Source organism: Myxocyprinus asiaticus, chromosome 22, assembly GCF_019703515.2.
Source record: "Myxocyprinus asiaticus isolate MX2 ecotype Aquarium Trade chromosome 22, UBuf_Myxa_2, whole genome shotgun sequence".
NCBI lineage: Eukaryota > Metazoa > Chordata > Actinopteri > Cypriniformes > Catostomidae > Myxocyprinus > Myxocyprinus asiaticus.
The window spans coordinates 44,803,629-44,820,019 of NC_059365.1; the positions used below are offsets into that span (position 1 = coordinate 44,803,629).

General features: G+C 41.0%; 1 protein-coding gene across 1 annotated transcript in view; it reads right to left on the reverse strand.

Annotated features, from left to right (window-relative positions):
* LOC127413309 (X-linked interleukin-1 receptor accessory protein-like 2) overlaps positions 1–16,391 on the reverse strand; it is a 665,896-nt gene that overhangs the window by 206,595 nt on the left and 442,910 nt on the right. Inside the window, exons 4-5 of the mRNA XM_051650333.1 lie at positions 2,108–2,294; positions 1,254–1,407 (exon numbers count right to left, since the gene is read on the reverse strand). Of these exons, the coding sequence (XP_051506293.1) occupies positions 1,254–1,407; positions 2,108–2,294 (341 nt within the window). The remainder of the gene's footprint in view (positions 1–1,253; positions 1,408–2,107; positions 2,295–16,391) is intronic.

Here is a 16,391-nt window from a genome sequence, read left to right on the forward strand (position 1 = left end):
ATCACAAAATTGCCAACTAAATCACTGACTCAGTTGGGATATGATGTATTTATTAGTCATTCATGGCAAAGCTCTTCTCTAGTAGCTAGCTACCAACCTTTGCAACATTCTTTTTTTGTTTTCTTTTTTTTGGCGCAAAACGTAACCATGTTAATGTAGCCTAAAAACCTGATGCTGCAAATGATAGCGTATCTACGGTGGCCAAGGAGTGCACTACACAACAAAATTAGCAAACTAAAGCAAACAAAAATTGAAAACACAGCGGAAATAAACCACAGCACATCTAAATTAAGACAGAACACAAAATTAATTATGAAATTAATCTATCAGAGTTGAACGAACACTGCCATGTTTGCTGTGTGGGATCCGTCAATGTGCAAAGTAATTTATAAATATAATCATGCCGGTATGAAAATATGGGTAACAGGGTGCAGGCCCCACCCACCCAGGCCCATATGCACATGCATACCCTGCATATTCAGATGCCATTGGCTAAACAAGTGTAAATGTCAACATAATCAGATTTGTCTAAAGAATGGAAGTCACAAAAAAGATGAGCTTATTAATGTAATCCAATTCATCTGCCTTATTATTCCTTCACTCCTTGTCGAAAGCTTCCATAAGTATTTATTTTCTAAGCAGAGTTACGTTTCAACCAAGTTTAATGGTGGAGTGCTCAAATATTTTCAAATAAACAGCCCTAGCTGTACAGAAAACACTGAAGAAATCAATGGAATTTTGTGTAGACATTGTAACCTGTATATCTGTCTCTCCAAAAGTAATAAGTTATAGATATACGGTAACTCAGAAAACAATGCAGAATATGCATTTCAGCTTGTAGATCTAGTTTACTTGCTACTTTTTAAGCTAATGTTGAAGTGTCTCAATCAGTATCTTTCAAACATTTGATGAACCTGAGATTAACATGGCAATCTTTTGCAAATATATAGTTTGTTCTCAAAAGGCACTTAAATTGCTAATCTAATAAAAAAAAAAAAACAACAACTTTGTTTAAGGTGGACAGATAAAGGCCTATGCACACTGAATCAGAATGGCAATTTAAGTCAGCATTTACAAAAATTTATTTATTTATTTATTTTTTTCGTGTTTGTGCAATGTACATTAGATGGTCTATAGACTGTGGACATGCTGCCTGAGATTTTCCCATCTACTAGGTGTACCATAGTAGAATCCATATTGTACAGCATCAGGTTTAGATTCAGGTTAAGTGAGGCTTAGGTTAGTGAAGTTACCTGTGACTTTGAGTTCAGTAGTGCGTCTGACGACTCTACTGCCGTACTTAAGTTCACAGGTGTAGTTTCCTCCATCATCTTCCTGCACCTCTGGAATCCACAGACTGGTGGTGTTGACGATGATGGAACTTCTCCAGTCCTTCCTCTGACACTCCTGTTCAAACATCAAACAACCATTCTTAACATATCTGTGGTGTTCTCTGTTTTCATGACTGTATATATATATATATATATATATATATATATATATATATTTTTTTTTTTTTTTTTTAATTCTTCTGATGCTTTTCCGCACCACCCATTGAGGCCGTTCACACCGAACATGTTTTTGTGTCTGTCCGTGCTGTTTTCAATTGTTTTTCTATGTTTACATGCATTACATAAACATCTTTTACTGTTACGCTGTGTCTCGCTGTTTTTTCAGCATCTTGTACAGGAGCACCACTATTTTAAATGCTGTAACAAGTTAAAAAGGACTTCAACTATTAATAATGTGTCTCGAGACAACTGCGTTCTACTCTATTCATGGCGCTGCTACCTTTTTATAGCATAAGAACGTGTTCGGAATGAACGGCCCCTTTCTCTTTCTATGACCCAACATCTTTAACTGATGACAAAGCTGGGGACGTAGAACATTCAGGAAAGAAGAATTATGGGGGCCGTTTTATTTTTTTATTTTATTTTTTTTTACATTTATTATTTGGCTATTTTTAATTAATTTGTCATTTATTTTTATATCATACATTGGCCTGCTAGTGGCCCACCTGTAAAAGTCTCGCCCCTCCCGATGACCAATCTGACCCTGCCTTAGTGGATATCAGACTTACAGCTAGAGTTATATCTCTGTTATATACCTTGTACCAGGTCATGATGGGCTGCTTGTATGGGGCGAGATAGTCATCAATGTCTGGGCAGGTGATCATTTTGCTCTTGGTGATCTCTGCTCTCTCCAGGTAACGTATTCGACTGCTGAAGCAGAGCCCCTCTTCACTATCTTCCACTGTCAGGGACATGGACACTTTCATACAGTATGTTGAGTTTCTGTGGAGACACATCATAAAATTAAAAAAAAAAAATCAGTTTAGACTTGAAAAGCTCTTGACACACACACACACACACACACACACACACACACACACACACACACACACACATTATTTTGCATCATAACAGAACATATCCAGAGTAGCCAAACAGAACAATGAACAAAATAAAATTTATACCACAGCATTGTCGATTCCCTGATTCTGTTTGGCTGACACAGTTTTCAATAGTGTTGTTGATTATATTTCTTTAACTGCACAGCTGTGAAGTAGTTTAGGTTTGTTTACCATGTTACACACATATAACCACATTCTTCCCTATCTAGTAAACAACCCTCCACTTTGGGGTGATAATGATCATGATGCGAAAATGATTGGCTGACTGTATATTATCTCTTGCACCATAGTTATCAAATATATCTCAACATATTATTCATCCCTAAAATGCTGTTGTAAGTAGAAAAACTTCCTTACTACTAAAGAACCTGTGTGCTTGCTTACTATGTGTGAACCTGCAGCACTTTGCTTTCACAATGCATGTGAACCTCAAAACAGTGCATCATGAGCCCAGCGTGTGAGCATAGAAGAGCACCTATACCGTTTACTAAGTGCACACAAACCATGTATTACATCTATTAATTTCATTTACTTGCATCCTTATATGGTTTAATAATCACATATGACCATATCACGATTTTGATGTTATTTTGATTAACAGTACTGCCCTGAAAGATCACTCTTTAGGAAATCAAGAGGCCAAATAAAAATTGCATTAAATATTCACAATATTTCTTATTTTTTTATTGCCAGCAAAATCTCTGTGGTGATATCCAAGCCTTATACAGCCATATATAACAGTCTGTGCTTTTTCTTAGCAGGTTACTTGCATTTGCTTTGTTTTAGAAGAAAATTGCTCTTCATCATTTAGCAGATGCTTTTATCCAAAGCGACTTACAAATAAGGAACACAGAAAGCAATTTGTCAAACAAAAGTCAACAATATCTGCAATATCGCACTGCCAATTTCGCAGTGTAGCTGGAGTAGTTTAGAAGCTAGCAATATATATATATATATATATATATATATATATATATATATATATATATATTTGTAATTATTAAATAGTAATTGCAATGTTTTTGTGGATTGGTTAAATGCGCACGGAATAGATGTGTTTTCAGCTGGTTCTTGAATGTTGAGAGGATTTCAGCAGATCTTGTGAAGGTTGGAAGTTCATTCCACCACAGAGGAATAGAGAAAGTGAATGACCATGAAATTGACTTTTTGTCTCTTTTGCGATGAGACCACCAGGCATCAGAGAGTGAGTGGGGACATACAGTGGTGGCCAAAAATATTGGCACCCTTGGTAAATATGAGCAAAGAAGGCTGTGAAAAATATGTCTTTATTGTTTATCCTTTTGATCTTTCATTCAAAATATTCACAAAAATCTATCCTCTAATGGATATCAAACAATTGCAAACACAACACAAGTTTTATCAAAAAACTAATATTTTTTGTCAAATATTTGTGAGTGGCACAATTATTGGCACCCTTTTATTCAATACTTTGTGCAACCTCCCTTTGCCAAGATAACAGCTCTGAGTCTTCTCCTATAATGCATAATAAGGTTGGAGAACACATGGCAAGGGATCTGAGACTATTCCTCCATACAGAATCTCTCTAGATCCTTCAAATTCAGAGGTCCATGCTGGTGGACCCTTCTCTTTAGTTCACCCCACAGGTTTTCTATGGGGTTCCGGTCAGGAGACTGGGATGGCCATGGCAGAAGCTTGGTTTTTATGCGCTGCTGCTTTCTGGACTATTTGCTTAATGTGGCTTAATCATGTTAGCTGGGAGGCTGGCCAACAGAGTAGTCCAGTTACAGTAGTTATGTCTTGAAATGACCAGAGCTTGGACCAGAAGCAGGAAAGGTCTGATTTTCCTGCTGTTGTAAAGCATGAACTTGCAAGACCAAGTAGCTGATGAGATGTGAAGTTAAGCTGATCATCAACAAACACTCCCAGATTCCGGGTTGTCCTGGATGACTTTAGTGTAGTTGAACCAAGATCAATAGTGAGGTTGTGGTCAACAGATGGGTTGGCTCGGATTACTAAGAGTTCTGTCTTGGCAGGGTTGAGCTGAAGGTGGCATTCTTTCATTCAGGCAGAGGTCTCCGAGAGGCAGGCAGAGATACGAGCTGAGACAGTGGGGTCATCAGGCTGGAACAACAAGTAAAGCTGTGCAACATCTGAGTTGCAGTGGTAGGAAAAGCCATGTGCATTAATGATCGGTCCGAGTGATGTAGTATAGTTTGAGAAAAGGAGGGGTCTAATCACCGATCCCTGAGGAACCCCAGTGGTCAGATGGTGTGACTTGGACACCTCTCCTTTTCAGGAGACCTTAAAAAATGTGCCTGTGAGGTATGACTCAAACCATCCAAGCGCAGTTCCTGTGATGCCCAGGTCGGAGAGGGTGGACAGGAGGAACTGTGTTGAAAGCACTGCGTACTGCCTAGTTGAGGAGCAATTGAAATGCAGAAGCATGTTCTCGTAGAGCTCTCTCGGAAGGTTTTAAACATTAACATGGGCATCTCAAAAAGTGGAAAATGTATATAATTTAGTATATTAGTTAATCTTACTCTTGACAAGATCAGATTTCTGAAACGCACACAATAAACAGAGACTGCAATGCGGCTATACGATCTGAACTTCAAATCACACCATGAACATTTTCATTCATAAAGTTTACAATTTAGTCATACTGTCTTCACAGACTCACCATTGTGTTGTAATTTTAAATATGTTTATTTTAAGGCAGTCCCACAGACACCCTACACCAACTCCTACCTCTACCCCTAAACCTAACACTAACCTTCCTTTACAAAAATGAACCATGGTTTTACTACAGTAACCATAGTATCACCATGGCATTTTGTAGTAAAAGCATAGTAACCAAAAAAAAAATGAAACATGATTACTATATTTACACCATATTACAGTAGTAACACTATGGTAAATTCAATTGCATTAAAACTATGCTTCCATCAAAAACATGGTTACTACAATGTTACTATAGTAAAACCATGGTTAATTTTAACCGGATCAAACATTTCTCTCAACTCCCCGACCTTAACAGTGATCAAATCACTCAAAATGGCTCAAAAAGCAGATTAGAACCCGGATCGTCCACACGAGAAAGCAAATCCACACAGCCATTACACACTACAACACTTCAGTGACGTTACAGCACATTTTGTCCTCAAATTTCTGTTTTTCCAACAGACTATTGGAGTGCAAATAGTTTCTCCGTGTGGCAGATGCTATTTACAACTAGTGCTAATAGTCACTCTGTTATTTTAAATATTGCTCTATCCCTATGCTAGGTCGAAAGTCAGACTATCAGATATTATTTGTAATATTCCGTAGAATTTGTTATTAGTTATTAGCCTTTCCAAATAAGGTATTTGGCTTCAGGCATATCTCTACTACTGTATAGTTAAGTAATATTCACTGTAATAATAATAATAATAATAATAATAATAATAGTAATAAAAATAATAAAACAACAATAGTTGTATTATATTTAAGCAATATCTCACATCTGTTGTGCAGCACTTTATTGGACAAAAATAACTCCAATGTTGTATTTTAGATTGTGCTGTGATATTCTGTAATAAAAGCACTCCATATGATAAAAATAATGCAATCTAATGTTGAAAATATATTGTTTTATTTCCATTTAAAGTGTTAATGAATTATGATAAAATTGAATTAAACTGTCAAATACATAATTCAGAAAAAAGAAAAAGAAAACAGAATTTGTGAAAGGAATTTAATGGAATTTGGAGAAAATAAAACATATTTTATAGGGTCCTAAATTTCAACATGCAGAGATGATTCTGATTCTGATTCTGACACACCTGCCCCTTACATATGTAAAATAATCCTTATTTGTAGATAGCCTTTACATATTGATTATTGTTTTGTTTGTTTCTGTGAAATTTGATATTTTTGAAAATTTTTGACAATGTGAGAGCTTAAGTATTAAAGTATTAAAGAGTTATAGAGACTCCAATTATGGAGCTAGATTCTGTTTTTTATTTGTTTATTTGTTTCACAAAGGTGTGTCATTTAAGATACATCAGATTTATTCAATATTTCATGTGATTATCCAGTAAAAAGCTGCCATGTATATTTTAGATTTGTTTATGCATCATACAGTATGTCATTGCAAAAAAAAAAAAACAAAAAAAAAAAAACTGTCTAACCAACAAACAAAACATGTGCTGATCTGTCAGTGTCATGTAATGATTGTGCTTATGAGCTCTGATTTCATTGTTGGGTGCTGTGCTGTTAATTAATTGGTACAATGCAATGGCTTAAACTGTACTGAGTGGCACTGTATTGATTGTTTACTTAGAGAGTCATCATGATGCTCTGGTTGTTGTGAATTCTCAGCATCCCTCTTGGATTACTGCTACCCTCACTGCATCACCAATATGACTTATCCAGCAGGTCATGTTTGTAAATGTCTATCTAGTGCACATTAACTTTAATATTGAGTGTGTATATTCATTGTCATACTGGCTATGATTGAGATGAGATAATCTAAACAGATACCACAATGACTCAACACTTGTTTCTGAGTCTTTGTAGACTTTTTTCTATTAGATCATCTTGACATATTTTATTTATTTATTTTTCTATTTGAAGACATTGCCACTCATCATGAAGTCTCTTCATCAGGTGTTGAAAGGTGGAGATTCCATATTATAAAAAATAAATAAATAAATAAAATCGTGGCATTTAGTTTGCCTAACCAAGTAATACCATTTTTAATGTATGAAATGTGTTAAGAAATATCACAATACTAATCCCCTTCTGCTTAGAAATAAATGAGAAAAAAAAATTGGTTTAAAATAATTAAATAAGGGCACCACTGTTTGACATTTCAACTATACATTTATCTTAGGAAAAGAGATGTGAAGGTTTCTGTAACCATGCACTATATTATTACATATTAGCACCAATCTGTCATTCTGTCAGTCCATCATTATGTGTGAGAATCTAAGAATATACTAGAGCTCATTGGCGTAATTAACTAATCACTTAATAAGTGCTTTAATATAAATTAGTCACTTTTAACTATGCAAGTCATTTTCATCCTTTGTCCCTGTAGGCAATCTGACAAGAGGCATAAGGGCTAAAAGTACCACCTCCATCACTGAAGTGAACACTCTCATCCTTCATATGCTAAGCTCAATTAGTCTGGTCAACCTTTGCACGTCCCTTTTGGATCTTGGATCATTTTGGTCAGTCCTAGCTATCACAAGGATTGCTCAATATCGGGGAGACCGGGGTTAGTTTTCACACAGGTAAGTTGTCACAAGGGCTGTATTTCAGTAACTATTACGTTTTCAGTCAAAAGTCTTGAAAAAAATTGTATGTTGGGTTTAAACATCTAGTTCAAAACACTTATAAATTATAATATTTTTTTTAATTCTACCCTCCAATATCAGGTTGTGGCAAGTTGTCACATTTATTTTAAATGTAACAAATATATAACATTTTTCATTATAATATTTGTTAACTCTTAAGGGCACCTACAGGATTTCATCTCAGTGTATGCACAGAAACCTTTTTTTTTTTTTTTTTTTTTTTTAAACATCACTGAAACATTTAGTTCTGGTGACATTGAGAGAAGCACTTTTACATTTTCTTGAGTATGTGTAGCATTCATGTAACTAATAGCTAAAGCATTTCTAAAAGACTTAAGAGGCCCTTCAGACTGAAAGTGTTCTTGCGCTAAATAAGCAAGATTCCACGCAACAAATAGAGAAGAATGCAGGTGTCTCGAAAAGTAGTAAGTGCTCTGGTGTTCTCTGTGTTCTTAAGTATTCCAATGGTGTGTTACTGCCTGAGTCCCTGGCCGCCTTGACCTTGCCTGAGTCTCCGTAGCCTTGACCCAGCAGCTCCACCCCCTGAGTCCCCAGCAGCTCTGCCCTCAGTCCAGTGGTTTCCTGCTGCCTCGCCCAGTCTGTATAGTCTCTGGGCCGTCCCTCGTCTCCTAGCAGCCCGCCCGGTCTGTCCTGGTCTCATGGCCGTCTGCTGAATCCCCAGTGGTCTCCTGGCTGTCTGCCGAATCCCAGCTCGTCCTCCGTATCCCCAGTGGTCTCCTTGACATCTGCCGGATCCCCCGTGGTCTCCTGTTGCCTTAACGGACCCACGTGGCCTCCAGCTATGTAACATATATATGGGACCTCTCCTGGTTATTTTGTCTTTTATTTAGCTTCCCGTTCCTGATTTGCCATGTGATTCCACTGACTGTCATGTGACCTTCATGTTTCATAATGTGTTTATTGGTCTTTTCTTTTGATGGTTTTGGTTCATTGTCTTGTCATATCGTTATTAGTTTTGGTTTGTCAGTGGTTACCTTGTTATTTCTAGTCTTTGTTTAGTTCTTGCTTTTGTTTTGTAATTGTTATAACTACATTTCACTACATCATCATGTTCGTCTGTTCCTCTCTGACCCTGCGTGCACGTTACAGAATAATCGACCAAGCTATTTTTCATGCGGAATTAAACAAACCCATCTTTTCCCTGAAGCCTACAGGTGGAATTGATTGGAATCTCCAGCAGTATATCACAAATCAAATCAAATCAAATCACTTTTATTGTCACACAACCATATACACAAGTGCAATAATGTGTGAAATTCTTGGGTGCAGTTCTGAGCAACATAGTAGTCATGACAGTGATGAGACATATACCAATTTACAATAAACCTCAGATTTACAACACAATTTAAAATCTAATATACACAAAATTACACACAACACAATATACAAATAATAACATACAATGTACAGTATACAATACAATATAGAATACACATTATACAATAAAAAGTATATATAGTATATATAGAATGTACAGTAGGTTGTATTGTACTGTATTGACATTCAGGCTGTCAGTTGATAGTAAGTTGTTAAGAGAGAATATAATATAATAATAATATAATTTATGACAGTCTGGTGTGAGACATATATTGATATATATTCAATTATGACTTTGCCCTGCAACTCAGTGGTTTTCCATTTACTGTGGGGGTGGCTGATGAGTATGCCAGCTCTCCTACAGTGGATTCCATGCCAGCGTTGACCACTTTGACTCTGCCTGAGTCCCCAGCAACCTTAATACTACCCGAGTCCCCGGCTCCTCCTCCTGAGTCCCCAGCGTCACCACCCTCACTCCAGAGTCTCCTGCTGCCTCATCTGGTCCGCCCTGGTCTCCATGCCATCCTTTGTCTCCTGGCCGCATACCAGGTCCACCTGGTCTCCGGGCCATCCCTTGTCTCCTGGCCACCCGCCTGTTAAACCTAGTCTGTGGGCCATCCCTCATCTCCTGACTGCCTGCCCAGTCGATCCTGGTCTCATGGCCATCCGCCGGATCCCTAGTGGTCTCCAGCTCGTCCACTGGATCCCCAGAGCTCTCGTGGACGTCTCACGGATCCCCATGGTCTCCTATTGCTGGACCCACCGTGGCCTCCAGGCTGTCCACCGGACTCCCTGTGGTTGCCAGCTCTTTGACCCTGGCCTCCTGGTTATTTGGCAGCTCCACCATGGCCTCTACCCTCTCCGAATCCCCCATGGTCTCTGCCCTTTCATGATCCCTCATGGTCTCTTGCTCCGCAGTCACCCCCCTGGACATCCGAATCTTGTGCCTCAGTGCCCTGACCTGTCCCATTTGAAACTCTGTTATGGGTGTCAGGAGTGTGTGTGTGTGTGTGTGTATATGTGTGTGTGTGTGGGGGGGGGGGGGGGGGCGCTTTGTCTTTAATTTAGAAGTTCATCATTTCCTGTTCCTGTTATGTCATGTTATGTAATTTCCCTGACTGTCATGTGAACTTACTGTTTCATAATTTGTTTATTAGTCTTGTTTTTGTAATGTTGCAGTCAAGTTAAGTCATGTCTAGTCAAGACTGTGGCATCTTCAAATCAAGTCTTTGTTAAGTTCTTGCTTTTGTTTTGTAATTGTTATAAATAAATTCTACTTGGGTTAACTTAATCATCATCTTCGTCTGCCTGTCTGCCTGCCAGCACGCTACAATTATATTATTGGTTGGGTTAAGATGTTAGGGTAAGGTTTGATGTTAAAAAAATATACATATTATAGTGAAATGTATAATGAAATGTAAATAATATTTAACTGCCTTTTTATATTGTTTATACAGTTGAAGTCAGAAGTTACATACACTTAGGTTGAAGTCATTAAAAAAAAATTTTTAACCACTCCACAGATTTCATATTAGCAAACTATATTTTTGGCAAGTCGTTTAGGACATCTACTTTGTGCATGACACAAGTAATTATTCCAACAATTGTTTACAGACAGATTGTTTCAATTTTAATTGACTATATCACAATTCCAGTGGGACAGAAATTTACATACACTAAGTTAACTGTGCCTTTAAGCAGCCAATGTCAAGCCTTTAGGCAATTAGCCAATTAGTTTCTGATAGGAGGTGAATTGGAGGTGTAACTGTGGATGTATTTTAAGGCCTACCTTCAAACTCAGTGCCTCTTTGCTTGACATCATGGGGAAATCAAAAGAAATCAGCCAAGACCTCAGAAAATAAATTGTGGACCTCCACAAGTCTGCATAATCCTTGGGAGCAATTTCCAAATGCCTGAAGGTACCACGTTCATCTGTACGAACAATAGTATGCAAGTATAAACACCATGGGACCACGCAGCCATCATACCGCTCAGGAAGGAGACACATTCTGTCTCCTAGAGATGAAAGTAGTTTGGTGCAAAAAGTGCAAATCAATCCCAGAACAACAGCAAAGGACCTACAGTGGCATGCAAGAGTTTGGGCACCCTTGGTCAGAATTTCTGTTGCTTTGAATATCTAAGCGAGTAAAAGATGAACTGATTTCCAAAAGGCAAAGTTAAAGGTGACACATTTCTTTAATATTTTAAGCAATATTACTTTTTTATTTCCATCTTTTACAGTTTCAAAATAACAAAAAAGGAAAAGGGCCCGAAGCAAAATTTTGGGCACACTGCATTGTCAGTACTTAGTATCCCCTCTTTGGCAAGTATCACAGCTTGTATACGCTTTTTGTAGCCAACTAAGAGTCTTTCAGTTCTTGTTTTGGGGATTTTCACCCATTCTCCCATGCAAAAGTCTTCAGGTTCTGTAAGATTCTTGTGTCATCTTGCATGCACTGCTCTTTTGAGGTCTAGCCATAGAATTTCAGTGATGTTTAGGTCGGGCGACTGTGAGGGCCATGGCAAAACCTTTAGCTTGAGGTAGTCCATTGTGGATTTTGAGGTGTGTTTAGGATCATTGAAGTGTGAAGCCATCCTCATTTCATCTTCAGTTTTTTTTACAGACGGTGGGAAGTTTGCTTCCAGAATTTGCTGGTATTTAATTGAATCCATTCTTCCCTCTACCAGTGAAATGTTCCCCATGCCACTGGCTGCAACACAAGCCCAAAGCATGATTGATCCACCCCCGTGCTTAACAGTTGGAGAGGTGTTCTTTTCATGAAATTCTGCACCCTTTTTTCTCCAAACATACCTTTGCTAATTGCGGCCAAAAAGTCAATTTTAACTTCATTAGTCCACAGGATGAAGTCCACAGGATGCCAAAATGCATCAGGCTTGTTTAGATGTTCATTTGCAAACTTCTGATGCTGAATTTTGTGGTGAGGAGGTAGGAAAGGTTTTCTTCTCATGACTCTTCCAAGAAGGTCATATTTGGGCAGGTGTTGCTGCACAGTAAAACAGTGCACCACTACTTCAGAGTCTGCTAAATCTTCCTGAAGGTCTTTTGCAGTCAAATGGGGGTTTTGATTTGCCTTTCTAGCAATCCTACAAGCAGTTCTCTCCGAAGGTTTTCTTGGTCTTCCAGACCTCAACTTGACCTCCACTGTTCCTGTTAACTAACATTTCTTAATTACATTATAAACTGAGGAAATGGCTACCTGAAAACACTTTGCGATCTTCTTATAGCTTTCTCCTGCTTTGTGGGCATCTATTATTTTAATTTTCAGAGTGCTTGGCAGCTGTTTAGAGGAGCCCATGGCTGCTGATTGTTGGGACAAGTTTTGAGGAGTGAGAGTATTTATAAAGCTTTGAAATGTGCATCACCTGGCCTTTCCAAATGATGATTGTGAACAAGCTGTAGCCCTAACAAGCTAATTAATGTCTGAAACCTTGGTAAAAGTTATCTGAGAGCTCAAATCTCTTGGGGTGCCCAAACTTCTGTAAGGTGCTTCTTTCCTTTTTTCACTCTAAAACTGTACAAAACAAAAATAATAAACTAATCTTGCTTAAAATGATGAAAAGAAGGTTTCATCTTTAACTTTATGCCTTTAGGAGATCAGTTCATCTTCTACTCACTTAACTATTCACAGTAACATAAATTTTTACCAGGGGTGCCCAAACTTTTGCACGCCACTGTATATCCACAGTAAAACGAGTCCTATATCGACATAACCTGAAAGGCTGCTCAGCAAGGAAGAAGCCACTGCTCCAAAACTGCCAGACTACAGTTTGCAAGTGCACATGGAGACTAAGAATGTCCTCTGATCTGATGAAACAAAAATTGAACTGTTTGGCCATAATGACCATCATTATGTTTGGAGGAAAAAGGGTGAGGCTTGCAAGCCGAAGAACACCATCCCAACAGTGAAGAATGGAGGTGGCAGTATCATGTTGTGGGGGTGCTTTGCTGCAGGAGGGACTGGTGCACTTCACAAAATAGATGGCATCATGAGGAAAGAAAATTATGTGGATATATTGAAGCAACATCTCAAGACATCAGCCAGAAAGTTAAAGCTCAATTGCAAATGGGTCTTCCAAATGGACAATGACCTCAAGCATACCTCCAAAGTTGTGGCAAAATGGCTTAAGGACAACAAAGTCAAGGCATTGGAGTCGCCATCACAAAGCCCTGACTTCAATCCATAGAAAATTTGTGGGCAGAACTGAAAAAGCGTGTGCGAGCATGGAGGCCTACAAACCTGACACAGTTATACCAGTTCTGTCTGGAGGAATGGGCCAAAATTCCAGCAACTTATTGTGAGAAGCTTGTGGAAGGCTACCCAAAACATTTGACCCAAGTTAAACAATTTAAAGGCAATGCTACCAAATACTAACAAAGTGTATGTAAACTTCTGACCCACTGGGAATGTGATGCATGAAATAAATGCTGAAATAAATCATTTTCTCTACTATTATTCTGACATTTCACATTCTTAAAATAAAGTAGTGATCCTAACTGACCTAAGACAGGGAATGTTTTCTACGATTAAATGTCAAAAGTAATTGTGAAAAACTGAGTTTAAATGTATTTGGCTAAGGTGTATGTAAACTTCTAGCTTCAAATGTAGGTGGTTAGGTTTAGGGGTGGGGTTAAATTAGGTTCCCCTTCTGTCACTCACTCGATGTTGTGTCGATGTAGTGACACTAGGGGTCGCCCTTGGGAGCCCCAAACACCTCAGATCTTTGAGAAAAGGCCAATGAGAATTGGCGAGTGGAATTTGCATGCCACTCCCCCAGACATACAGGTATAAAAGAAACTGGCACGCAACCACTCATTCAGATTTTTTCTTCGGAACCGAGTGGTTGTGTGTCAGCAAGTTGTCTTCCACTACCGGTCCATTCACCTCCCAAGAAGCATTTGCTGTTGGATATATGGCGCATTCCAATGGCTTTTCTCTCCTTCTGCACAGATCTGTGCAGATTACGCCCCTGGTTTCGACAGTGCTAAGAGAGTTTATATTCCTGCAAAGAGTATATTTTCTCTATTAGAGCAAACACATTGACGTGAACGTCTTTTTAAAGACGCGTCTTTTTCAAGATGCCTTTCCGTCTTTGTGTGATTCCTGGACGGTCAAGGGCGCTGCCTCACATGTCTGGGTCGTAATCACACTGAGGCAGTGTTCGTGGATGGTTCATGTTCTCATTGCAAGAATATGACCATGGCAATGTTGTGGTCGTGGCTTTCCTTCATCCGGGAGAAAGCCACTCTAGCCGCCCCACCGCCATGCCTTCTACCTCCGGGTACAAGGCCGGCCCGGCTGGCGCTGGAGGTGATTTGGGGGCTTCAATGTGTGCGGCTTTGCCGGGTAAATCCCCGCGGACCTCCCATTCCCCAGCACGCTTGTTTGCCCCCTGCGAGTTCCGAGAGGAGACCAGCTTGCCCCAGGACAATGGGCAATGGGCATGCAGCCGCTGACTCCTGGACAGGATCGCGACTGTGTTGGCACATCAACTGCCTCGAGTTGCTGGCAGTATTGCCGCCCTGCGGAGGCTTTTGCCATTGATCTGGGGCAAGCATGTGTTGGTCCGGACAGACAACACAGTGACAGTAATGTATATAAATCGCCAAGACGGCTTATGCTCATGTCGCATGTCGCAAATCGCCTGCCGTCTCCTCCTATGGAGTCAGCGGCGACTGAGGTCACTCACGCTGCGGGCCACTCACATCCCGGGCAACCTCAATGCCACAGCGGATGCGCTGTCATGGCAGGTGATGCTCAGGGGAGAGTGGAGACTCCACCCCCAGGTGGTCCAGCTGATTTGGAGTCGGTTCGGCAAAGCACAAGTAGACCTATTTGCCTCCCAAGAAACCTCCCACTGCCCACTCTGGTATTCTCCGACAAGGGCCCCCCTTGGCCCAGACACGCTGGCACACAGCTGGCCCTGGGGGCTGCGCAAGTATGCGTTCCCCCAGTGAGCCTACTTGCACAGACCCTGTGCAAGGTCAGGGAGGACGAGGAGCAGGTCACCCTCGTGGCCCCATATTGGCCCACCCAGACTTGGTTCTCAGACCTCACGCTCCTCACGACAGCCCCTCCCTGGAGAATTCCCCTGAGGAAGGACCTTCTTTCTCAGGGATGGGGCACCATCTGGCACCCGCTCCCAGACCTCTGGAACCTCCACGTCTTGCCCTTGGATGGGATGCGGAAGACCTGAGTGGCCTACCACCAGCAGTGGTAGACACGATCACTCAGGCCAGAGCTCCCACCACGAGGCAGCTTTATACCCTGAAGTGGCGTCGGTTCACGAATTGGTGTTCTTCCCAAGCTGAAGACCCTCAGAGATGCGTAGTAGGGTCTGTGCATTCCTTCCTGCAGGAGAGGCTGGAGGAACGGCTGTCCTTCTCCACCTTGAAGGTGTATGTGGCCGCCATAGCTGCACACCACGATACAGTGGACGGTAAGTCCTTAGGGAAGCACGACCTGATCATCAGGTTCCTGAGAGGTGCCCGGAGGCTGAATCCTCCTAGGTCATGCCTGTTCCCCTCATGGGATCTCTCCGTGGTCCTCCTTCATGACCTTCGCGGAGCCCCCTTTGAGCCGCTAGAGTCAGTCGAGTTGAAAGCCCTCTCCTTGAAGATGGCTCTCCTGATTGCGCTCACCTCCATCAAGAGGGTCGGGGACCTGCAAGCGTACTCTGTCAGCGATACCTGCCTGGAGTTCGGTCCGGGTGACTCTCACGTAATCCTGAGACCCCGGCCGGGCTATGTGCCCAAGGTTCCCACAACCCCCTTCAGGGATCAGGTGATGAACCTGCAAGCACTGCCCCAGGAGGAGGCAGACCCAGCCCTGTAGTGCTGTGTCAGGTGCGTACTTTGCGCATCTACTTGGATCGCACACAGAGCTTTAGACGATCTGAGCAGCTATTTGTCTGCTTTGGTGGACAGCGGAAATGGAACGCTGTCTCCAAACAGAGGCTTGCCCACTGGTTCGTGGATGCCATCACTATGGCATACCAGGCCAAGGCCGTGCCCGCCCCTTCGGGAATACGAGCACACTCCACAAGGAGTCTGGCATCCTCGTGGGCACTGGCCCATGGCACCTCTCTAGCAGACATCTGCAGGGCAGCGGGCTGGGCAACACCTAATATTTTCAGGAGATTTTACAATCTCCGGGTTGAGCCGTGTTCTGTCAGGTACGAACAGGTAAATATGGGAATACGGACAGCTGGCCAGGTGTATCACTTGCATATAGCGCCTTTCCCCTCCAAAGAGGTGAAGATGTGCACTTCTTTTCCCATGCTAGTTCACGAACCCGTGA